We start from the raw sequence: 24,227 nt of genomic DNA on the forward strand, positions 1-24,227 counted from the left end.
ATTATATTGGCTTGCCTTGTATACAGAGAATAGTATTTATAAAGTGGTGTGAGAACCATAGAAGGAATATTTGTGTGTTTTATACTGAGAAAATATGTAGTGGAAATGCTGTGTAATTCTATTTAATTATATTAAAGAAGAATGTCATGGTGATACATTTATCAAATATTGTCGATATTCATCAGAAGAGGCTGTACTCTAGTTATACTGCATAAAAGAAGTTTGTGAAATAAGCTATAAAACAACGGTGGTGTTTTTGGATTAAGTTTTCCCAGAATAACTGACTTGTTGGTTTAAAGCTTGTTAAAGAATTTAAAGCTTCTTCCCACTTGAATAAAAGTATTTAATGACCAGACTTCATTGTGTAGTGATTGGCAGAATGTCCATTGCTAACAACTCAATGAAGATGGTGAAAAAGGAATACAGAGAAAATGCAAGTTCTAGCACCACCTAGAGGTTTATATTTATTTATTTTAGTCACAAACTAGTATAGTGGTGGGGGTATGCATTCCTGTTCTCCTTTCGGATTTTAGTTATAAAACCATACTTCAAACGTTGTAAAAAAAAGGAAGAGCCATCTCTGAAGAGACATCTCTGAATTTCTGTATTTAAAAAATCTCCATAGCTTGATATACTTTGCATATACAATACATTTCAGTTTAAGTAAATTTCTGCTTGTGTGCTGAAACTTTTTATCAGATCATTGGTTCTCAAATCCACCATTCTATTCCATTTCTGGCTGGAAATTGAAAAAAAAAAAAGGGGGGGTGTTATAAAAAGTGCATCTAGTTGAATGACATTTTAAATTTTTTTTCTCTTCAAAAGTATGAAGGAGTGGGTTTAGATTGGCTTGTTTGTTTTAACTTTAGAAGTCTGGGAGGTACAGGGAAGAAAAGGTTCCCTTTGAAGGTGGAGAAGAAAAAGGATCCAAGACAGATTTGGATATATTCCATGCCACCAGTTTTTACTACAACTCTGTTAATGCGGCAGCATGCTGATTAGTAACATATAATTAAAAGTGCCACTGCACATCTCTTCCAGCTAATGAACACAGTGTTCAGTTCCTTTTTTGTTTGTTTATTTATTTATTTGGCAAAAAGAAGTAGTTTTCCTTGCAGATGCTTGATTTTTTAAGCTAGTTTCTTTGCACAGGCAAATACCACACACACACGTTTTACCGTCATGTACTAGAGATTTGATTTTAGCTGAATAACCCCACACTTTTAGATTCCAAGGTGGAAATATTTAGGAATCATTTCAGATCACCTAAATAAGATATTTCATTTAATTGAAATGCCTTATGTCACTGTCAATTAATATCTGATACTACATTACTAGTTCTGGTTACAAGTGAGCACAAAAAATGACCTGACAAATGCTGAAGCTGCAGCGATACTGAGCGAATTCTTTCAACTTTAAAATTGTCTTCCACTAAACAGATTATTGAATGCCAACAAGATCAACTGCCTACGAGTTGATGCTTTTCAAGATCTGCACAACCTGAATCTCCTTTCTCTGTATGATAATAAGCTTCAGACGATTGCAAAAGGCACCTTCTCACCCCTACGTGCAATTCAGACCTTGTATGTATGCTCTTGTTTATGGTTGTCTTTAGTATGACTTCATATTCTACAATGTACTAAAAATATTGGGAAGTGCTGAGGCCAAAGGGAAATAATGTCTGAAATTTTCATTTTTTTCTTCATGAAAGGCATTTGGCTCAGAACCCATTTATCTGTGACTGCCATCTGAAGTGGCTGGCGGATTATCTTCATACAAATCCCATTGAGACCAGTGGTGCCCGTTGCACTAGCCCCCGCCGTCTGGCAAACAAAAGGATCGGCCAGATCAAAAGCAAGAAATTCCGCTGCTCAGGTAATTTTCTTAGTTCAGCTGCTATTTTTCTTTTATTGGCAAAATCAGTGGTTATAGAAGTTCTAATGAAGGCAGCTGGCTCTCTATGGAATTATTAAACATTGCAAAATCTTTTTTAGTTCTTTGACTGAAGGGGGGAAATCATGGAAGTCATAGACTATTGGATCACGGAACATTACTATAGTTAATACATTTGGCACTATTTCTGAGTAGCATTAAATCTAACGAAAGAAATGCAATATGTACTTCAGATTGAAATGCTAAAGTTATTCACTACAAGTATCACTGACATAAATCATTTTGGAAGAATTTCCACAAGGCTCTGGAGTATGTGAAAGATCTAAAAATTTCTAGCTAAATATGGAAACATGACATATTCATTTTATACAGGGAGCTTACCTCATACTGAAATTTACTGTTTTCTTTTTCTAATCTTATTCCATTTCCTACTTACATTTCTTTAAATCCTAACTTTTGTCATATGGTATCCAGCTGTTCCAGGTGCATTTCACATTCTACAATTTATTCAGTCTCAAGTGCAAACACCAGATGAGAACTGTTTGTTACTCATATTCCGGATACATTTATGACTATTCACGCTTTGTTGTTTATCAGCTCTCACTGTGAATAAACTTTTTTTCACTTAATTATCTGTAGTTAACTGTAGTCCATACTTAATCTAATAAAACTCATTCTTTGCTTGCTGACATTCAGGTGCATCTTCTATTTTTTTTTTTTTTCTCTTTATTTAGCTAAAGAACAGTATTTCATTCCAGGTAGGTTTGGCTCTGCAGTAAGATTGACTAACTGCAGATATTCTCTCCCTTTCCCCAAAAAAGCAAAGTTTGTTATAGCTTTTAGGAAACTGATGCATGTGTATTAACATTAGTCAATACTTGTAGCTAGACTTAGTTTTTCCTTTGTAGATTACTAATAGTTCTGTTTTCTGAATATGAGCTTAGCATGCAGCTCCATTTACTTTTTTGTCTCACAAATTTGCACACAACCTACTAAAATTATGCCTCTACTTAAATTATTTAGAAGGTTGCACCTGCTAGTTCATATTTCAATTGACACCTTTACTTACCTTGTACCTTGCCCCTCTGCCACTCCTGTTTTTAAAATGTAGCTCCTGAGCTGCTTTTAAATACAGGAAAAAATACTACCATCAAAGAGCTAGTACAACTTTTAAAAAAATCAATGTTTTACATATTAACATTTTCTTGCCTTGCTTTCATGCTCTATGCTGGCTGCAACTACTGCTTGCTCACCCTCCTTGTGTTTATGAAAACACAGTGGAATGCTTGGAAAAGAAAGCTGATATTCTTCATTAAAGGCATTCTGTGGTCACACGCACACAATGAATCAGAAATGCTTTTCATTAAAGAAAATATGACTTCAGAGTTGGGGTGAAACCGCAATCTACACACTGCTTTAAGCTACAATAAGTCTATGATTCTTTCACAAAAGATTTACTGATGTTGGCCCTAGCTCTTTGAAATATGTTTGTTTCTTTGTTTTACCTTGCTTGTCAGGTGTGTGCACTGATTTCTTAATAGAAAAAAACCAACAATGATGCACTTGCATTACGTTCCTAACATAATGATTATAACGATTGATTGGCAAAATAAAAAAGTGAATAATGAATCTATTGATGAATTACAGTATGTAATTTGCAAGCAGGGTTTTCTACCATTGTTTAATATCTAGAAAGATATCTGCAATAACTGATTATGACACCAGTGCACTTGTTCTTTCAAGTACTACAGGTATACTGTCATTCTGCAGTCTTCTTTGTCTTTTCAGCTGGTATGTTTTAACAGCTCTTCTCCTAATGCTGTGTGATGTATCACTTAAATTTGCAGCAATGATGTGAATTTTTTCATGCTCTTTTACTAATATGCTGGTTTGAATATGAAGAAAAGACAAAATGAAATAGAAAATAAGACTGCAATTTGTCAGCATTGGCAGCCACGAAAATGTGTTTTAAAACAGCATAAACCAGAGGGAGATTCAATTTCTCAAACCTGTAGTACCACTCAATTCCTTAATGAGTAAAACAGCTGTATTCCTGCCACAGAGTGACTACTACTCAGCCTTGCCAGCACAACTTTTGTCTCTGAGTTAGAAGCTTTTTCTTGCCAGCAAATGTCTTCACAGCCTGTTTATAATGTGGCCACACATGCAGTTTAGGTTTGTTTACATACCCTTTCAAAAATGCTATTCCTGGGGAAAAAAAAGTGCTACAGACATGCTTCTTGAGATACAATTTCTGTGCTTTCTCTCTCTATCAGGTTTCAGGGAGATGCTGCATAAAATTATTTTAGTTGTTGAAGACCTTGTCCCTGAATATTTTAGTTGTTTACCTTTAGCTTCTAAAAGTGATTTTCTCTGGACACAGGAATAAAAAAAATATATTCATAGCCTTTCTTTTTGGATATTTAAGAGTGCTAAAAACCACTTCTTTACACTTCAGTAAATACTGTTAAAATGTTAGCATTTCTCTAAAAATTCAATTTTTCTTATATTTGTTTTAAATATATCATTGGGAGATCTTACTCTGCAGACACTAGGAAGTCTTGGTAGAATTTCATTATAGTCATTTAGAAGAATAAAAGTTATACAAGTATTAAATCATTAATTTGAAATAATATTCTTTGTCTGCAGCTCATAGAAATATTCCATGTTATGTCATATGTGCTTAGACATTTACAAATGCTAGATAGCATAATATGTGATGACTGTTGTGGGGGTTTTTTTCTTCCCCTGAGAAATCTGTTTCTCCTACTTTTCTTTGATTTATTAAGGTTTTAAGTGGCATAGCATGTATATGTGTTCAAGGGAGTGGCTTTCAAAGAATACATTCAAACCAGAGAAGAATAATGCATGGGAGGCATTGTCATCCTATATGAAACCTGTAATTAACCCCAATCTTTTCTTCATTTTTTGTGCCACTTAAAATGAATTATTCTTCCTCTCTGCTGAAGATGGTACTCCCTAGCAACATCTTCTAATCAAAGTAAAGTTGAGTAGAGAACATGAGAACTTAGTTCATGTTTTTGTCTTAATTGGGATTACTCTGTCTTTCTTTCCTTCTTGGCTATCTTTACTTTTTCAGGAGTTCACCATTTTGGCTGTAAGTAAAATTCAGTGTCTGAGATAAATCACAAGTGTACCTCCCAGCCCTGATGCACCTTCTACTAGTGTCAGGCTTTTCACCTTTGTCCAAGAAGAACCCACAGGTCCTTTCAGCTTCTCTTTGTTTTCTTTGTCACCCACCCTCAGTTCCTTAATGAATGTTTTCTCCTGAATCTCCCGATATGTTTAGGACATTTTCTTTGACTGACTCTGGGAAATGGTGGAGGAAATTTTAAATGTGGTTCTTCTTTTTCTTTCCTTTTTTTTTTTTTTTTTTGTATTTTTGATTTAATCTGTGACAGTAATACTGTTACTGTGGCACTGGACATTCAGTAATAAGAATGCCATGTCATGTAAGCAAGTATTAAACTTCAAATGCTTCTGTAGCTTATACATACCTACCCCTTCCTCTTTTCCCTTGCTCTTACCCTTGGCCAAATGGATGCAGTTTTGATAATGTAGCGAGATTTTCTGTTGTGCTTGATCTAACCATGTGGTTGTGAGGTATGAGTAAAACATGGTTCTGTCAAGCACCATGGAACGTCACGCAGCTTTCTACAGCATGGCAAGCTGCTGAGGCTTAAGTCAGGATCACACATTTTTTAAATTAAAGCTGAAAACAGGGTTTTCAATCTTACGTGTTTGAGATGATGTGGAGTATTGGGACTATAAAAAAAAACCAAAAAGAATAGCTAATGAAGTCCAGCCAAATACAAATTTGTAACAAAAGAAAGAGAAAAGGTGGCACTCAGGATCTATTTGTTCTTCATACAGAGAAAGAAAATAAATTCTGAAAGAATCCGTGGCATTTGTGAGATTAGTTATAAACAAGGCTAGATTGGCTGACAACATAATCAGCAGAAAGTACAGCTGTGAAAAGCTCAAGTTAATGTTATCCTGTTATGTGAAGTTGGTCACAGTTTCTCTTTCCAGCATATCTTAAGCCCCTATATTTAACCCTCTCTTGAAGCCCTTGTGTCTGTTCAATATCACAAAGTTTATCATACATTTCCCAAGATGCCCACCCGTTATCTGCACTGCAGGCATCTTTTCAACCTTCTCACAAGAAGCAAATCTTCTATTTTATTGACTCAGTATGTGTATTTTGACTTGACTCTTCCACAGGCACTGAAGATTACAGATCCAAATTAAGTGGAGACTGCTTTGCAGATTTGGCTTGCCCTGAGAAATGTCGCTGTGAAGGGACCACAGTGGACTGCTCCAATCAGAAACTCAACAAAATTCCTGATCATATCCCGCAGTACACAGCAGAATTGTAAGTTGAACATTTAATAAAGCACTATTTGCTTATGGAAAAACTAACTAAAATATTCAAATACAAAATCACAGCTTTACCTTTTTTGAGCAACAAAAATTGTATGTATATATGCCACTCTGTGAGGCACTTCAAAGGACTAGATATTAATAAAAATTATTTATACATCATTTCAGTACCACGTAGCCTTAAAAACTTATGATAAAAAAATAACTGTTCTATGTTTCTAGTTCTTCAGTACATGAGCACTTGGATATTTTTCAAAGGTAATGGGGTTTATTTTGCTTTTTATTTTAACTACAAGAGCAAGTAGGACATCCAGTAACCAGAGGTCTGTCTTAAAAAGTGCTACCTAGGTGTTTTATTAATAAAACAAAGATGATTCTTCTTATGCAAAGCACACATTATGTGTGTCAGGCAGGAGACCAGAGGAAGATAACACAGACAAACAAGACAGAGTTGGGTTAAGAAGATGAGATAATAGTATAATGAGCAGAGATGAGCAGAAAAGGAGTCACAGATTATTCCTTGCTTAATAAGTGCCATATGGGAATGATTTGTAGGCATTACAACTGAAGTGGTCTTCAAGGAGGGATTGAAAGATAAAATTAAGACAGCTTTACAAGGTTTTTCCATGTGCAAAGCATAGTATGAAGGATCATCAGAAAGGCAGATGAAAGTGTCCATCATTGACAAAGCAAAGGCAGGAGGAAATAGCTGTTTTTTCTGGAAGATTTAGTTTAAAGAACAAGGCAGAGTGTTTAGGGACAAAAGAGAAGAACTTTGATTTGATGTAGTAAAGCCAGGACAGAGATGTGGAGACAGGAGTACTGTGATCAAGTCATGACACACAGGGTAAAATGAGCAACAGTATAGCATATCTCTTGAAAGATAATCAGTCTGCAGCTGGCATCAAAGCAACAGTACAGCATTGAAGGTATGAAATAATGAGATTACAGTAAAGGATTTTGAATATCTGGACAGGAAAAGGAATTTGAAACTGAAATATGGGTAAATAGAAATGGAGATTTTTGTCTGTCTCTGAGCTGGGAGAATGAGTTGCACTTAGTGATGTTCTAATTACAAATCTGAGTGGTTAATTCTAATTGTTCCTAGAAGCACCTTTACAAGCCTGGCAATTTCAATTGAAAAAGTGGCATATGTGGGAAAGAAGAGCTCAGCTTTTGGCCATGCTGTTCATGCTGTTGATTTATTGTTCATCAGGTAGTGCCAGAGAAGAAAAAACTGCTACACAGTCTTGTGTAAAAGGAGATAGATTTCAGTGGATAAATACATTTTACCTTATGCTATAATATTTTGAGATAAAATCACTTTAATTGAAAACTCAAAACTGATGGAATAGGTAACAGGCTAAAGTGTAGGAGATCATAAATTCATGGTTATAAAAATTATAGTTACTGCACCAAGAGATAAGAAATGGAGTTGTTGAAGTGACAAGCGTGCATTGTCTTGATTCTTAACACAATTCGTGTTTAATTCTCTCTGCACTGAAGAAATAATAATCTTAATATTTTAATTGTTTTTGATATTTACCTATGGAAGATAAACTGTCAAGTGTTTTCTTTCTATAATTATGAATCATACATATTAAATTCAGAAAAAACAAATCATCAAAACTCATCTGCTGTGTATCTAAAATCTCAAATTTCAGTCAAAAAAGAAATTGTGTTTGACTAAAACTAAATTCATGTTTGGTTACAGCACTTCGTTCAGAAAACATCCAGTCTTGTTTGAAGGTGTCAGTGGATTAAAACCCCATTTCCCTAAAAGTGTTACAGAACTTAATCATCTCCCTTCACTTCTGTTAAAATCTTTTAAAATGAGAACTTCTACTTCCAGATGGAATCTGCCTCTCTTCAGTTTCCATCATTGCTTCTTTTATATCTTTTGCCCTCAAAGAGCTCTTTTCTATCCAGCACTTTATCCAAGTAAGGTGGTCTTAAATTGTAATATAGTCACTATTCAACTTCTTGAAAAGCTGTACAGATTGTTCTTCAAGTCCTATAATGTAATAAAAATTTCAACAGCCTTGCAAGTATTCTAGAGGAGGTAGAGGAATTACTTCTGCATTTTTTTTACTTCCTCCAAAAATCCAATTGCTCTAGCTAAATACACTCTTCTAGTATTTGCCTCCCTGATGCAACTCTTTTTCTTGTTTCTTTCTGTTATTTCTGGTCTTTAAGGCTCCTATTGGGATTTCCTATTCTAGTTCTAGGGCCACTCTGTAATTTCCAGTTCATAACATCTACATGCATATACAAGAAGAGCAGCTAGGTAGCCTTTCTTTTATTTACCCACCAAATTTGAGATAAAGATCCCTGTTAGAGTCAAATGACATTGACCCTTCTATAACAGTGACGAAAGCGGCTAGATTATTTTCTGCAGGGAGGTGTTTGGAGCTGAGACAGCTTTGAAATGAAGATCAAGAGTGAGAAAAAAGAGTACTGATTGTGCAGAGTAGTTGTTTTTAAAAAAATCTGAAAATAATAATACAGTTCAAGATAGAAACTTCATTGTAAAAGGTAAAAAAATGTATAAATGTGCCAAGTGCTGTTCTGTTTATATTTTGTTGCTTGCTCACAGTCTTCCAGAAAACTAAGGAAAGATCTGTCTCATCTGCCATTAAAGTATTTGAGATACAGAACAAGCCTGTAAATGAACCCCAGAAAATAAAATAGTTTTCTTATATATAGGTAGCATTCTAATATATAGGAAAATTCATTTGATAAACCACTCAAACCAGAGTCCCCAGGAGGAACATTAAATAAAAACAATTTCAGTCTTATATGTTCAATTTTTGTAATTATTTTACAACAGCTGACATAATACCATATCTTAAGGAGACAGTTTTCGAAAGCATGAATATCACTACAGTACATAGCTGTCCAGGAAGGTTTAGCTATTGCACCAAAACATGTAAGTATCTTGTCCGTTGTGTTAATGAAACAGGGAAAAGTGTCAAATAGAAACAGCATAACTAGACATCACCATCAAATCATCTGTTTCATAACAGAATGACATTTCAGTATTTTTCTTTGAATAAACCAGTTACAAGTATTTTTAGTGTCATTTTCCTGGTCAAGTGGTTGACAGGTAACAACTATTACTGTCTGTACCAGTAAAGAGCACTGGGCTCAAAAAATAATGATACTAAGATCCAGAAGGAAGATACCACCACATCTGTTAATTTTCCAGTCATCTGTAGTAATTTTGATTCCACTGTTTGTGGTATCACTTACCATGATAATAGAACGAAATCTTCTTGCACAAGTATTTAACAGTTCCAGATCTAAAGCCAGCAATCTCATAGAATCAAAGAATCATAGAATAGATGGGGTTAGAAGGGACTTTTGAAGGTCATCTAGTCCACACTCCCTGCAGTAAGCAGGGACATCTTGATCTAGGTCAGGTTGCCCAGAACTGAATGGATCACTTGAAAAAATTTTCAAGAACAAGAATCATCTAGAAAAGCAGACTTCTGAGGAAGAACTGAAAAGATTGAATGCCTTTGTGTGAAAGAAAATTGAGGGAAAGACAAAGTATATTATTTTTAATATGTAAAAGGTTACTGCAAAGAGGAAAGGATCAAATTGCGTTCTTTTTACAGTGGGGTTAGAATGGTTTGCAATAGAGCTCAGTAAGGAAGTATTATTGGAATCAATAAAGTTTTTCACAAACAAGTCGTTCTCTCAGATGATATAGCAGTTGGAAAGTATTTGGAAATGTCAGCATTTATAGAATGCGTGGTTCTTTTGTTGATGAACAGGGAAAAAAAGGCTGTTTACAATGATGAAATAAATTTGTTAATTGACACTGTGCAAAAAATCATCCAGTATTGTTCCACTAAAAATCACATTAAGTCATTCAGATTTTTAGAGGTGGTAACATCTTCTGAAATTCATGTTCCTTGTACTTCAGTGTGGTATACAAATGTTCTGTGTATAGCCAAAAAACTCTTCCTGTCTTCTCTGTTTGGTTCTGTGCTGAACTATTGTACAGCCATACCTTCAGATTTACAACCTTAATTTCCCTTCTGGCTGTCATTGAGAATGAGCAGGAAGGAAGGATGAACGAGTAGCTTTTTTAAATTTTCTATGGGTTTTTTTAATATTGTCTTGCAATAAGGCAATTCTGAAAAGCATTCTGGGTTCAGAATCATGCTGAATTTCATGGTAATGTTGTCAGACATGTCTTTTCCTTCCTATATAAGATTTTGAAATAAAAGCTGGACAGACTCTCTTCCTTAATAAGATAGGTCCATTAAAACATATAAAGAATCTAAGACTTATAATTTCCATTTTCTGTTCAAGAGAGGAAATAGGGAATACTGGGTCTGTGCAGATATTTTGTGAAATATAAACGGTCCCCTAACCTAGCAGTTGCTAAAAGTATACTATGCTGGAACAGCCTTGATACCTGGGCAGGAAAGATCAGTATCCAGCTAGTATTTGCTGCTCATCGCATACCTTCTTGTACTGCTACAAATCAGCATTTAATGGTTCCTTACACAATATATGTGGGTTAGGTGTAATGGTCTGAAGATAAACCATGATCAGAGAAGTGTTTTAAAATTTTTGGTGTTTCAGACCCTATTCAAAAGAACTATTGAGATAAAGTAATTATCTCATTCTTGTAAATAGTGTTCTGTGAGCACCTCCAGATGTCTGGCAGACCCCACCTGATAGCCTTTAAAGAACAGTAAACTAATCTTCAGTTTATATGTACTTCTTAAAGATTTTTATTTGTAAGTTGCCATGGAATCGAACCCTTCCTTAGTTACATTTTTGCTTTTCTTCCCTTAAAAGAAAAATTAAAAACATCTCCTTATAATTCTCTGCAGTTTTATTTGTATGATATTTTGTGGTCTGGTTTTGATTCTTTATGTCTTATGTATGGCTAAGTTTAATTCATGAGAATGTTCATTTACAGGAATTATCAGAATTAGAAATGTCATTAGATACAGAATTGTTCTTCAGCTACCAGTTAAACACCAGCTATACAGTTAAACCAGTCTGAAAGGTTCACTTAGAGTGGAACATTCTGTACCAATGCTTAAATATTTTTTTCTGAAATTGATGTCATTTCTTGTAGGCGACTAAATAACAATGAATTTTCAGTCCTGGAAGCTACTGGAATCTTTAAGAAACTTCCTCAGCTGCGTAAAATGTAAGTGTAACTTCAGTGACCTTGTCTATTCACATAGCATGTTAGCTTCTTGCTGTGTTTCTCCACCTTTTGTAGTTCTTATCTAGAAATATTCAGTATATTCTAATAAAAAAAATCAATAATGGGTTTAAATTAATCACTAAGGTAGGTCAGAGTTCGCAGCTCTTCTCTACGGGACTAGGTGTTGCCAGCAACAACTTCTCATGGTGTATAGCTCCAGCACTTTCACTGCCATGTCCAGACAGCTGGTCTTTTATGCAGCCACAGCAGGGAGCCCACAGTATAAGCTGCTCAAAGAAGGATCCAGTAATCTTTTGTAGCTTCTTGTACAACTCCCTTACCAGGCAATTTTGCCTGTTTCAGCACATTCAAGACATGCCTTTGATTCTGTGCTTCATTAAACTGTCATTAGATGAGGGGAATATCAAAACTAAATGACTGAGAAAAAAATGGTTTCATAGCTCATCCATGTAAGTCCATGTTCACAGTTCATGTTGTAAGAGGAGTTTGTAATCTTACCACTTGGAGTTGTTACTAAAAATAAATCTATGAAAAGCTTTTCTTTTGCTTATGTAAAAGACATATTTGAAGGTAGATTATTTAGTTAGATTTAGTGACTCTGTGCTTAATCTTTGCAGGATTAAATCCAAACATAAGTAGTAAGTGAAGATAAATGCAAGTAAAAATAGTTCAGATTAATGAAATGATGCAGTGTTTTGTAGAGACCAAGTTACTACCATTTGTAAAAGATCAGTCTACATCACTAATGACTAAAATCTCAAGGGGAGCAATAGTATTACTTAAACTATTGTTAGCCTTGCTCAGATCCTTGCTGGTAGCTGTCATTTTTGATCACACTTAGGTAAATATCTGTTATGGATTTTTTTAGTTAGTAGACAAGTATGAAAAAAAGAAAAACTAAACAAAACCAACAAATAAAAATAAAAAAAATCAACTTTGCTTTTGTCCTGTTCACTTGAGTATATCTTGCCACTTCAGATTGGGCTGAGGTACTTAAAAAAAGTAGGAATGTCTGGCACAGGAGTGTTCTGGTGCTATACAGTAGATACCTAGTTTTCTTCATTCCTCAATGATCTCACATTACCACTTTTTACAACTGCAGAATACCTTCGAAATAAATAAAATACATGATGTGCCATCTTACACATGCACACAGATATAGCAGATCTTCATTTATAAGGAAAATGGGGAAAAGAGAATATACTATCAGTAATTACATATTTTCAGGCTATAAAGGTAGCTTAGTAAACGTTTAATGTCATCTAAAGCTAGTTTGTTGCTTTTTGGGTGAGGAGGAGCTCAAGTCAAAAGAAAGAAAAGGAAGCAAATTGTAAGGTCTCAGTGTAGCTGTCTGCCAGAACTCCCAAGAGCTTTGAAATCTGGGTAATTGAGAAGGAAAAATTTGAGAAAATGTTAATGAAAAATAAACATTTTGAATAATACTGCCTTGTAACTTCATATAGTTATCAGTCGTTACAACATTATTCAATTCAGAGAATAATGCGGTGACTGGTTAAGTGTGGCTGGAAAGCAGTGAGGTACTGAAGTTACAGAGAAACCAATATAAGTAAATTCTGTATTTGTGCAGAGCTCGTATTTCTTCTGGAGGTTCAAGTAGGTGCAAAGGTCTTTCTGCACAGATGTCACTGAAAAATTAGGGCCTAAATGTTTAATTGATTTGATGGTTCATCAGTAATAAAGCACATGTATACACTGCATCATTGATTATCTATGCAACATTAATCCTTAAAATATCCCCGTGAAGTGGGTGAAGTAGTATTCATGTTACACCAGGAACAAATAAAATTTTAGGAGACTAAGGGCTTGACATGGATAAACCAGCTGATATGAGCAATAACTGAGTTTGTTGCTTCCAGTCTTGTGCAGCACCTTACAGGAGACTGAACAGCTTCACAGTGAAACTAAATGGTGCTGTTTCCCACAGCATTCTCCTGGAGAAACTGGCTGCTTATGGCTTGGACAGGCATACTCTTTGCTGGGTAAAAAAACAGCTGGATGGTTGGGCCCAAAAAGTGGTAGTGAAAGGAGTTAAATCCAGTTGGCAGCCAGTCACAAGTGGTGTTCCCCAGGGCTCAGTACTGGGGCCACTTCTGTTTGATACCTTTATCAATGATCTGGATGAGGGGATCAAGTGCACCCTCAGTAAGTTTGCAGATGACACCAAGTTGGGCAGGAATGTTGATCTGCTTGAGGGTAGGAAGGTTCTACAGAGGAATCTTGACAGGCTGGATCAATGGGCCGAGGCCAGTTGTATGAGGTTCCACAAGGCAAAGTCCTGGTCCTGCACTTGGGCCACAACAACCCCATGCAACACTACAGGCTTGGGGCAGAATGGCTGGAAAGCTGCTGGACGGCTGCTGAACATGATCCAGCTTGTGCCCAGGCAGCCAAGAAGGCCAGCAGCATCCTGGCCTGTATCAGCAATAGCATAGCCAGCAGGGCCAGGGCAGTGATCAGCCTCCTGTACTCGGCACTGGTGAGGCCACACCTCAAATCCTCTGTTCAGTTCTGGGGCTCTCACTACAAGAGAGACATTGAGGTGCCAGAGCATGTCCAAAGAAGGACAACGAAGCTGGTGAAGGGCCTAGAGCACAAGTCTTATGAGGAGTGACTGGGTGAACTGGGTTTGTTTAGCCCCATAGAGGAGACCATATCCCTCTCTACAACTACCTGAAAGGAGGTTGTAGTGAGGTGGGGTTCGGTCTCTTCTCCCAAGTACCAAGTGATAGGACAAGAGCAAATGGCCTCAAGTCACTCCAAGGAAGTTTAGATTGGATATTAGGAAGATTTTCTTCACCAAAAGGGTTGTTAAGCACTGGAACAGGGTGCCCAGAAAAGTGGTGGAGTCGCCACCCCTGTAGGTGTTTAAAAGGCATGAACATGTAGCAGTTAGGGACATGGTTTACTGGTAGACTTGGCAGTGCTGGGTTATGTTGAACCTGATGATCTTAACGGTCCTTTCCAACCTAAATAATTCTATGATTCTATGATTGTGTCCATCATCACAGGCAAGGTGTACGTTAAATTACAGCTAGGCTAGAAACGAGTAGTCAGCACTCAAGATTAAGCCACAACATCTTGTTTTTTATGTCTTAGGTAATGGCACCAGCTGATTCTGGCTAGTATATAAATTTTTGTTCTAAGAAATTGTATCTTTCTTGATTTGAACAATTAAGATGCTGTTCTAGAAGTTGCATCAAATAACATTTGTTCTTCCCAACACCATTAACTCCATCAAATAAAAGGCTTTTAGCTTCACTTCATTTTACTTTGGCTCAGAGGATTTTTAAGAGCTTTTAAAAAATTACTGTTTAGTTTTTAGTACTGTAGATCTGTACTTCTGTAATATGTATAAATAGTTATATGAAACAACTAAACCAAAAGGAAGCACGAATAACATGAAAAAACTTTAAGTAAGTGTGTGTTGTTGAGTATGTATGCTTTTGTATGTATGGTACAGATAACATCCATTTGGGATATAATTTCCATGTTTCAACTAAAAAGCATAAACACTAAATATTTTGGCAGTATTTTAGGTCATTTCCCCACATTTTGATCTGCTTTGCATGTGGATTGCAGATAAATGACCTACGTTGCTTATAAACCCTCATTTTTAACTAATGTCATAAATTATTAACATTTCATGTACTGTTTACATTCACACATTTCGTTTACATATGTCGCTGTTTATACTATTTTCTTATATTTGTGTCTACTGAGATGTAGTTGTTCTGGTGCCCATATAATATCATTTTGTTATTAATTTGTCAAATAATGCTACAAGGACTGGAGACACAAAAACAATATACAGACACTGACAAGATTCAAATTTATTAAAAGATGTTCTTGTGTGGTGGCAGCATGGACTGGGTAATTGCCATTATTTAAAAACATCTTCCAAAGATTGCTTTAAAAATCTTTTCTACTTTAGTAGCAGGGCATTGAATTTTGCATTTGTTGTTGGTTTGAATTTGAACAAGGCATTTGTTGCTTTTACACAATAACTTGGTATCTTTAAATCTATGCAGTATGCAGCATTTAACAGTTAATTTAGCATACTTAAAAAAGAAAACGTTTTTCTCTGTTTCTGTTAATGTGTAATAGAAACCTGAGCAATAACAAGATTACAGATATCGAAGAAGGAGCATTTGACGGAGCCTCTGGTGTGAATGAACTATTGCTCACTAGTAACCGCTTGGAAAGTGTTCGACACAAAATGTTCAAAGGACTAGAAAGTCTCAAAACACTGTGAGTGTAACAATTTGGATGGTTTTATTCTTCCTTTCTGCCAGGTATTTTTTTAAAGTAATATTTTATCTGTCCTAAAAAAAAATAATTTTGAAGAGTAGTTATGGATTATTCAAGCATATCTTAGTTGTGTTCCTATTTTACAGAAGGTTATCTTACATTATATTAATTCATTAATTATTAATTATGGATATAATGTAGCTGAAATTTTTCGTTGTGGTTACTTGACTACAGAAGTGAAGTCATTTAAAATTATGAAGTGGTTGAGAATGGGTAAACATCCAAATGCAGAAATTCAAATTAAAATAATCATCTGCTTCAAAGTAACAGATATTTGTACAAGAATTACACATTTTGCGTAATGGAGTCTGATTCAATTCAGCCTAACCATTCCTGGGAATTTTGCTAGAGGAAAAATTATTCTGGTGGATATTGAAACAGAGGAAATTTTTCTTTCCTAAGTAATTTTAATGTCATTTCAACAGTGAAGTGAGGAGTAAAAGCACTATAGCTTGAACTCATTTTATTCTTTCCATGAAGGCAGTTTAGCTCTTTCCACTCAAAAAGATAAGTTTATACAATCTACAACTTCTCAGCCTTCTTCAGAGAGCCTATCCTGATCAGCAGACCAGAGCTGAGATCAAATGGTCTTTGGGGCTTCAGCTGTTTTTTTAATAAATCAGGCCTATCATTTCTAACTTTGCATTTAAAGCTGTTAAATTGCTAGAAGCAGCTATTCTTAGAAAAAATATAGTGGAAAATATTCATTTATTGATGGTCAGATAAGAGAACAACAAACTTCAAAGCTTGTAAATTTTACAGAAATATGAGAGATTTTAGAATAGGTGTTTCTTGTTTAGTATTCTCAGGTTTTTACTAGATTCTAAAGCCATGAGGAGGAGGAGTCAGGGTACCCTGATTTCATTTGATTGAAACACTTGAGAATGAAGTAGAAATGGCTTGTAGAATTCATCCTAAGAAAATTCAGGTTGAAGGGGTCTCAGGAGGAGTTCAGCTGGTTCCAACAGGCTTGGAAGCATGAAGGGGGGGGGGGGATGCTGTGTAACTCCAATTTGGGGAATTTCAATTTATTATCAGTTAACAAACTTAATTACTGATTCTGGTACTGAAAGAAAAAACCCACAGATGCTTAGGGGAAACACTCCTTGCCTCTGTGAAGTCAACTCACCCACCTTTCTGTATTCCTGTCCCCTCCAGGCACACTGTACTTAGTCCCCTCAGTGAGGTGGCAGGCTGCACAGGGGTCACTGCACTTGTGGCTCCTCCACCAGTAGCAGTCCCTTTGGAGTCATTCCTCTTGGCCCTTGCTTGGGCCACCACTTCAGCTCCAGCCCCTGCTTGGGCTAAGATAAGAAATGTTGATCTTTCCTTTATCAGGATGCTGAGGAGCAACCGCGTGAGCTGTGTGGGAAATGACAGCTTCACGGGCCTGAGCTCAGTCCGCCTGCTCTCACTGTATGACAACCAGATCACCACCGTGGCACCTGGCTCCTTCGATACACTGCATTCACTCTCTACGTTGTGAGTCACACATTTGAGTTTTACCTTACCCAAACTTAAATCTCTGACGTTCTGAGAACATTTATGTTAATGTTTACTATATAATTTCACAGCGTGAGGTAAACTTAAGGGAAAAAAGAGTTCATAGAGGTATTTTTGAGAAAGTTTATTCCCTGGACCATCTTGGACACTTAAGAGTATGTTTTCATGGTGCCCTTGAATGCGGCACTAGACTGATTTCGAGAAGTGCCTGAGAAGGCAGGAAAAATGTATTGCTCAACTCCTACTTCAGCAGAAGCCCACTGATCTGAACCAGGGCAGAAGGACACATTTTGGATAGGCATTGCACAGTCAGAGCTGGTTGAACCACTATGTTGTCTGTCTTTCTGCCCTGTGCCATCCAATTATTATCTTAAACTTCCTTGGCCTACTGAAGATCTTAATTCATACATGTTTTATAATGAAGCTTCAGTGTCACTTTCAATAAAAAGAAGTATCCTTTTTTTATTTAAATATGATGTAATTTACGGGAAGGGAAAATGGTGAGCAAAGCTGCCACTCAGTTTACTAAGAACTGCTTTTTGTAGGTAGCAACATTCAGTAACATACTTAATCCCTGTTTTACATAAAATGTGAGACTTTGCACCAAGTGACTACTTTGTGCATATTAAGGGTGACGTGTTTATAAATAACAGAATTGTCAATAGGTTTGTGCTGAAGTAGGGAGATGCCGAAAGTACTGAGAATTCTAGAAGTAAATTCATTTTTATAACTGGCATGTAATCAACTTAGCTGTCGCTTCAGATAGGAAACTTATTCTCTAGAGCAAATAAAAGATGGAAATCTTGAGATGACAAATTAATAGAATAGCTGTGTCAGGTTAAAGCTGATAATGTAAAGTAATCAGCCTTCATCTCTATATGAAATTATTGCATTATCAGTGTAGAGTAGCTTGACAACAAGTCAGGTCTTTGACAGTTTTAAATTATTTCTAAATGAGTTATACCAAGATTCACCACACAGAGCCTAAATTACAGCTTTCACCTATGGTTTGTACACAGTATTGTTTGAAGAACAGTATTTAAGCTTAGCTTTTGGAAAATAGAAATGGAATACTGAAGATGAAAAAAATTGTGCCATCTGAAGTAAACTTTCCTGTGGTTCTCAGAAACCTCTTGGCCAATCCCTTCAACTGCAACTGCCACCTTGCATGGCTTGGAGACTGGCTAAGGAAGAAACGCATTGTGACGGGGAACCCTCGGTGCCAAAAACCTTACTTCCTCAAAGAGATTCCCATCCAGGATGTAGCAATTCAGGATTTTACATGTGATGATGGTAAGAAAATTAATATTTGAACTTTCTGTAATTTCAGCTTTCATATATATAGCTGCATGATTCCCATAGAGCCATAGTTATTTAAAGCATTAATTATGCTTTAAATTACTTCATCTGCACTTCATGCTCAGTTTCTACATCAGTTTAAAAATCCTCCACCTGTTTTTAGATGATCAGCAAACACACTGCTATTGTATATACGCTTTCAAAAGTTTTTCTTGGCTATGTTCAGTACTGTAAATCATAATTTAAAGATAATACAAAAATTAAATACATGGATCACATGTAGATGAGAATATTTTTAAATGCTAATGCTTGAATCAAATGCTCTTTCAGGTTACTTGATCAAATAACATGCCATTTTGCTTAGTTTGTGACTTCCTCAATGCTTAATAAAAAAAAAAAAAGGCTGCTGTCTTGCATCTTTCTCATGCTTGCTTCCCTTTATTTCATTATTAGATTGTCTATTTTCAAGGCTGTAACTTTTCTTTAAAGATACTGCCTATTTTTAATAATCTGTTAATTTTGAAAATCAACAAATGTTTTGTTTTGTTATCTTCCTGTGTTTTGTTCTTTATTTAATGATCTTTTTTTCCATATAATAGCATTTTAGCTAGTAAAACAGCAGTGTACTAAATAACGCATCACTTGAAATGTAAATTCTTGGAGCAATGGATTACAGAGAGGACAACGTTTTCCCTACCTAGAGATATCACAATGTAGAAATATCATGTCTGCTTATAGGAATTCCAGGTGGGATATTATTGCTGATACTGAAGCGCCATTTTTATAGCAAGCTGAACATCTGTTTGTTTTTATTAACCAGGAAATGATGACAATAGCTGCTCCCCACTGTCCCGCTGTCCTGCAGAATGTACTTGTCTAGACACAGTAGTTCGCTGCAGCAACAAAGGCCTAAAAGCTTTGCCTAAAGGCATCCCCAAAGATGTAACTGAACTGTAAGTTGCACACTTTTATCCCTTTTATGAAAATCAATATCAGATTTTTATTGACAGGTTCAAGATGAAGGGAGAAAAAAATGAAGAATTGGATTCAGTAGATCAGTTGAAATTTATTAATATACTGCTTTATAAACATAAAGATTTGCACAGTATTTTGAGAAATTTGAGGTTAGGTTTGAATTAGCAATGTTCTGTAAGTCCTAAAACACTCTAATAAATACCTGTTACTGAAAAGCTTTAAAAATATATGTATATAAAATTTTAATTGCTCTTAGAATTTATATCCCCAACACTGAACTGTCATGTATCTGAACATGGATATCATGTTGTAATGGGTTCAATTGTGGGCAGCAGTGAATCTGATTGATCTATGGTCACTGTTTAGGAAGGAATGAAAAAGTTCAACTACATGAAAAAGCAAGAAGAAAACAATCTCTTCATGTGTTTGCATGTTTTCATAATAAACACAGTTTTGTGATATTTCAAAAAGACTGGTTTTAATAGAAAGTCTTTTCATATAGGCAGTCTTATGCAATCTAGGATATTTTATCTCTTTATACATTTTTATATGAGAAAATGGTTACGATTGCATTTTATGAAAAGATATAATATGAATATGCAGACAGACAGTAACATTGATACAAAAAAGAGCTTGCTACCTCACATATTGTTTGAAGACAATAGCTGAATAAGGCTAGATGAGTTGATTTTTATGCATTATGAAGGGGAAAATAAACCTAAAAATTGGGTTATTAATCTGTTTTGAGTCTTGATCAGATACATCACAAGATTGAAAGAAATAGAAATTATTGACAAAATAAAAAGTTGGGTTTGTGTTACATATGGCAAATATTCAATATTAAATTACTACTGCTTCATAACAACTGATTAATGTTGTGCTTTTTCAGAAGACATCATAACTGTGTATCTTAAGTCACTAAAACAGTTTTATTCTTCCACCATTTGGGATCACATAGAAGATTCAGAAATGTCCACCACTAGTTTGGTGCTTAATAACATCCAAAAAGCTTTAGTCATTAATGAAGAGAAATTATTAAGAACTCAAATTAGCACACAGCTATATATAAACCTATAACTTACTTCATTAGGTTTTGATGGTGTTTTTTTGTTTTATTTTTTTGTAATAGAAGATGACTTAATTAAACATGGTCTGGTCTAAGAAATTTAAGGGCATCAATGCAATATAAAATTAAGTAGCTAAGGAGAGATACTTTTGGAATTGCAAGTGGAACCCTGACTGTGACTGAACACTCACTTGTGTACAGTTTTGTATGCTTTAATTAGTGTCTAAGCATGCAATTTAGCATATTTTTCAAAAGGATAATGGAGGTGGTTCCTGTTAGCAGTTGCATACTGATTGATTCCTCTTGTTCATTAACATGCATAACCCTTCCAAGATGTACTCTTCATGTGTTTTATAAAATATCTTAATAGTTGCTTCATTTGAACAAGGAGGATTTTTTATCAGACAAGCGGATCCTTGTAGTACTTTAGTTCTAATGAAGCTAAAGCAATATATCCTAATTTATCTGTCAATAGAAGAATTTTCTCAGAATGCTAACTCATTTTCAAAAAGTTAAAATGTTGTTGGTTTCTTTTTTAACAATGAAGTATATGAGCCCATGCTCTCTTCACCACCACTTATGTAATGCCATTAACATAGTGTAAGCATAAAACTTGTTGAGACACGTTTGCATTTGGCAAGCAGCCCTACGGAAGGCAAGGTCCAAGGGGAAAAGAAAAAAAAGAAAAAACTTTTTTATTAGATGTAGATATAAGGTGATAAGTTTAACTGTGTTTCAGCCTATCCATTTAGTCAAGACAAAAGTTTCTAAAGATGCTGCAGCATACTTCGAGACATTAAGCTCATAACTAACCTAAGAATGTCTCTGACAAAGGCTGTTCTTAACTCAAGTGTGCCCCAAGTATTTGGATGGCTGAAATATCTTCTTTGTATAGGGATAGTAAGGGTATAGTTTTTATTTGGTTTCCAGGAGACACAAGTAATACCACCACAATACCACCATCAAATCATTTCCCCCAGTTTAGAGACCTTTAATCATCCTGCCACTTTCTGTTTCAGACAGTGTCTGTTCACAGAATCAGGTAAATTCAGCACTTTCTTATCATCTCTAATCTACTTGCCCTTGTTGCAGGAAGAGCCCCTCCACTTGCAGTTTGCAATGACTAGCTGCACACTGAAAGCTTTTTAGGCAAGGCTTGATGACTTCTTTTGCCTGTAACTCAGGTGCTGATAGAGTTTGGTGACTGTACCTGTTAACTCTAAGGATGAACAAGCCTGTTACTGAGAATTATGATAATGGAAGAAGAAGCAAGCTATGTAATACTGGAGCTGTAAACCTACAGAGGAAAAAAAAAGTATCTAACTTTCCTAGTGAAGGGTAATTGATTACTGTCTTTAGTCCTTAACATGCTCCAGAGGAAGAGGCTGGTAGTATGTCATGCCTAATATATCATGGAATAGACAGGGAGAAATTAGGGAAAGTGACCTGAACTGCAGGCATGACAAATTAATTTGGTGTTAGAGCTGGGACCAGCCCTTGCTATTTCTACTATAAAGGACTATCTCTACAATGTCAGGGTCAGTTCCTATTTACAATAGCTCAAAACCCACACTTAAACTGACTTGCAGATGTCAGATTTACTTTTCACCTGTAGGGGGGTGTGTGAAACAGCTATGACAAAGGCCTCATTTTGCAGTCTTTATGAAATAATAGAAAGTACTGGCTGTTGAGTTGGCTGTTATTACTGTTACTTCATAATAATCATAATATCTGATACAATAGCATTTGGATGTTAGGCTACAGGTCCTCACCTGTGTCTCTAAAACCCAAAATTTCTAAGAAAGGTTTCTTATAAAACAGAAATAGTATGCATTAATTTGTTATTAACTTTGCTGTTGGATTCTAAGATTAGTGCATGAAGATGCATCTGCTTTAATGTAAAACTAATGTTCTATGTTTTATTTTTCTATTTTAGTTATTTGGATGGAAATCAATTTACCCTTGTTCCAAAAGAGCTTTCCTACTACAAGCATTTAACACTCATGTAAGTAGTTTTAGAATAACAGTCTCTACTGTAATGAAAAACAAAACAAAATATCCTACTTCATTATACCTGGGTTTAGTTATAACAAAAAAAAAAAAAAAAAAACCAAAAACTTATTCTAGCAAATATTGTACCTAACCACAATTTATAACAGAGAATATTTTATTCTACTTATCACATCTTACATATAATACACTTGGTCATAGAATCATAGAATAGTAAGGGTTGGAAAGGACCTTGAGATCCAGTAGTTCCAACCCTCACCCACCCTAGAGATACCTCACCCTAGACCCCGTTGCCCAAGGCTCTCTCCAATCTGGCCTTGAACACTGCCGAGGATGGAGCATTCACCACTTCTTTGGGCAACCTGTTCCAGTGCCTCACCACCCTCACAGTAAAGAACTTCTTCCTTACATCTAACCTGAACTTCTCCTGTTTTAACTTGAACTCATTACCCCTTGTCCTATCACTGCAGTCCCTGATGAAGAGTCCCTCTCCAGCTTTTTAAACAGGGGTATTCCATTACAGTGATTATATCACAAAGTAAATAACCAGAAATTATAGTTAACCTGAAAAGATAAGTAAGATCTTTTACCTAACTTAGTGATTTAGGGTAATTAGGGTAAGGTGTTAGGGTAATACAGCATTTTGTACCCAGCTCCATAAAGGCACTAGAATCATTTAATTTACAAAAGAAATATTCTGTTATATACTTTGCTCAGTGGTGTGCTTCACAGAGGAATAGCACAGACAGCTCTTCTAACACTTGAATGGAACCCCTTCTGTTTCTCCCACACTACATGGTTTAATGACTGAAGAAGAGGGCTTGTCTAGAATGCCTTATTCCCAACTCTTGATGACTCACTCTGTGATCTGAGGCAAATCACTAGCTACTCTAAAATTTATTACCTCTTCATGTACCTTGTAAGAGTACAGCAAAGAAACAGGAAGAATGTAGATGTAAGTGGCTGTAATTCCATGGCTTTTGTTAGGACTACAAAAATTTATACCAGCTGAGGTTGAACTGTGTAACATTCTGAAAGCAGTTTGTGGTTTCATTATAATCAGAATAAAAAGTGGACAGGAGTAACAAAATCCCTTAAATTTCTTTTTGACTGGGTTTAGAGCTTTGCTGAAAAAGTTGAAAATGGTTTGGCATTCAAAAACAAGATCTTGATTTCCTTTATTTACCTCATGCTAGACAAAAGTGGTCACGGTCACAAATTTAGAAAAAACAAGTTTCCAAAACTTTTGTATTTCGCAAATAACGTCAGGAAAAAAACCCTTGCAATATTCTCAAATGTATACAGTGTGGAACCTATTGGAAATCTTGGTGGATTGTTTTGGGAAGTTATAACTTGCAGCACATAGAAAATACGAATTTTGGAACCTCAGTAAAAGAAGCGTCTTGACTGGACTGTGTGCAGTAACAGTATCAGTGGAGACTAGATATATGTCTAAAGATGAAGCGTAGTGACAAGGCTTCCATCACAGAGATTAGGTACTCATGGTGTATTTGTGACAAACACAGCCAGAAATCAGAAAATACCTTT

The 24,227-nt window shown here is 35.6% G+C and overlaps 1 protein-coding gene across 13 annotated transcripts in view; it reads left to right on the top strand.

Annotated features, from left to right (window-relative positions):
- The window catches only part of SLIT2 (slit guidance ligand 2), a 265,376-nt gene that overhangs the window by 197,184 nt on the left and 43,965 nt on the right, over nt 1–24,227 (top strand). For 9 of the 13 annotated variants that reach the window (XM_030492445.1, XM_030492444.1, XM_030492443.1 and 6 more), the window contains 10 exons: nt 1,440–1,583; nt 1,712–1,875; nt 2,628–2,651; nt 6,139–6,289; nt 11,402–11,476; nt 15,623–15,766; nt 17,165–17,308; nt 18,456–18,622; nt 19,449–19,581; nt 22,606–22,674. In XM_030492445.1, coding sequence (XP_030348305.1) covers nt 1,440–1,583; nt 1,712–1,875; nt 2,628–2,651; nt 6,139–6,289; nt 11,402–11,476; nt 15,623–15,766; nt 17,165–17,308; nt 18,456–18,622; nt 19,449–19,581; nt 22,606–22,674 — 1,215 coding nt within the window. The remainder of the gene's footprint in view (nt 1–1,439; nt 1,584–1,711; nt 1,876–2,627; nt 2,652–6,138; nt 6,290–11,401; nt 11,477–15,622; nt 15,767–17,164; nt 17,309–18,455; nt 18,623–19,448; nt 19,582–22,605; nt 22,675–24,227) is intronic. The other 4 variants (XM_030492436.1, XM_030492440.1, XM_030492438.1 and 1 more) reach the window with 1 other exon arrangement.

The sequence above is a fragment of the Strigops habroptila genome, chromosome 7 (genome assembly GCF_004027225.2).
Source record: "Strigops habroptila isolate Jane chromosome 7, bStrHab1.2.pri, whole genome shotgun sequence".
Classification (NCBI taxonomy): domain Eukaryota; kingdom Metazoa; phylum Chordata; class Aves; order Psittaciformes; family Psittacidae; genus Strigops; species Strigops habroptila.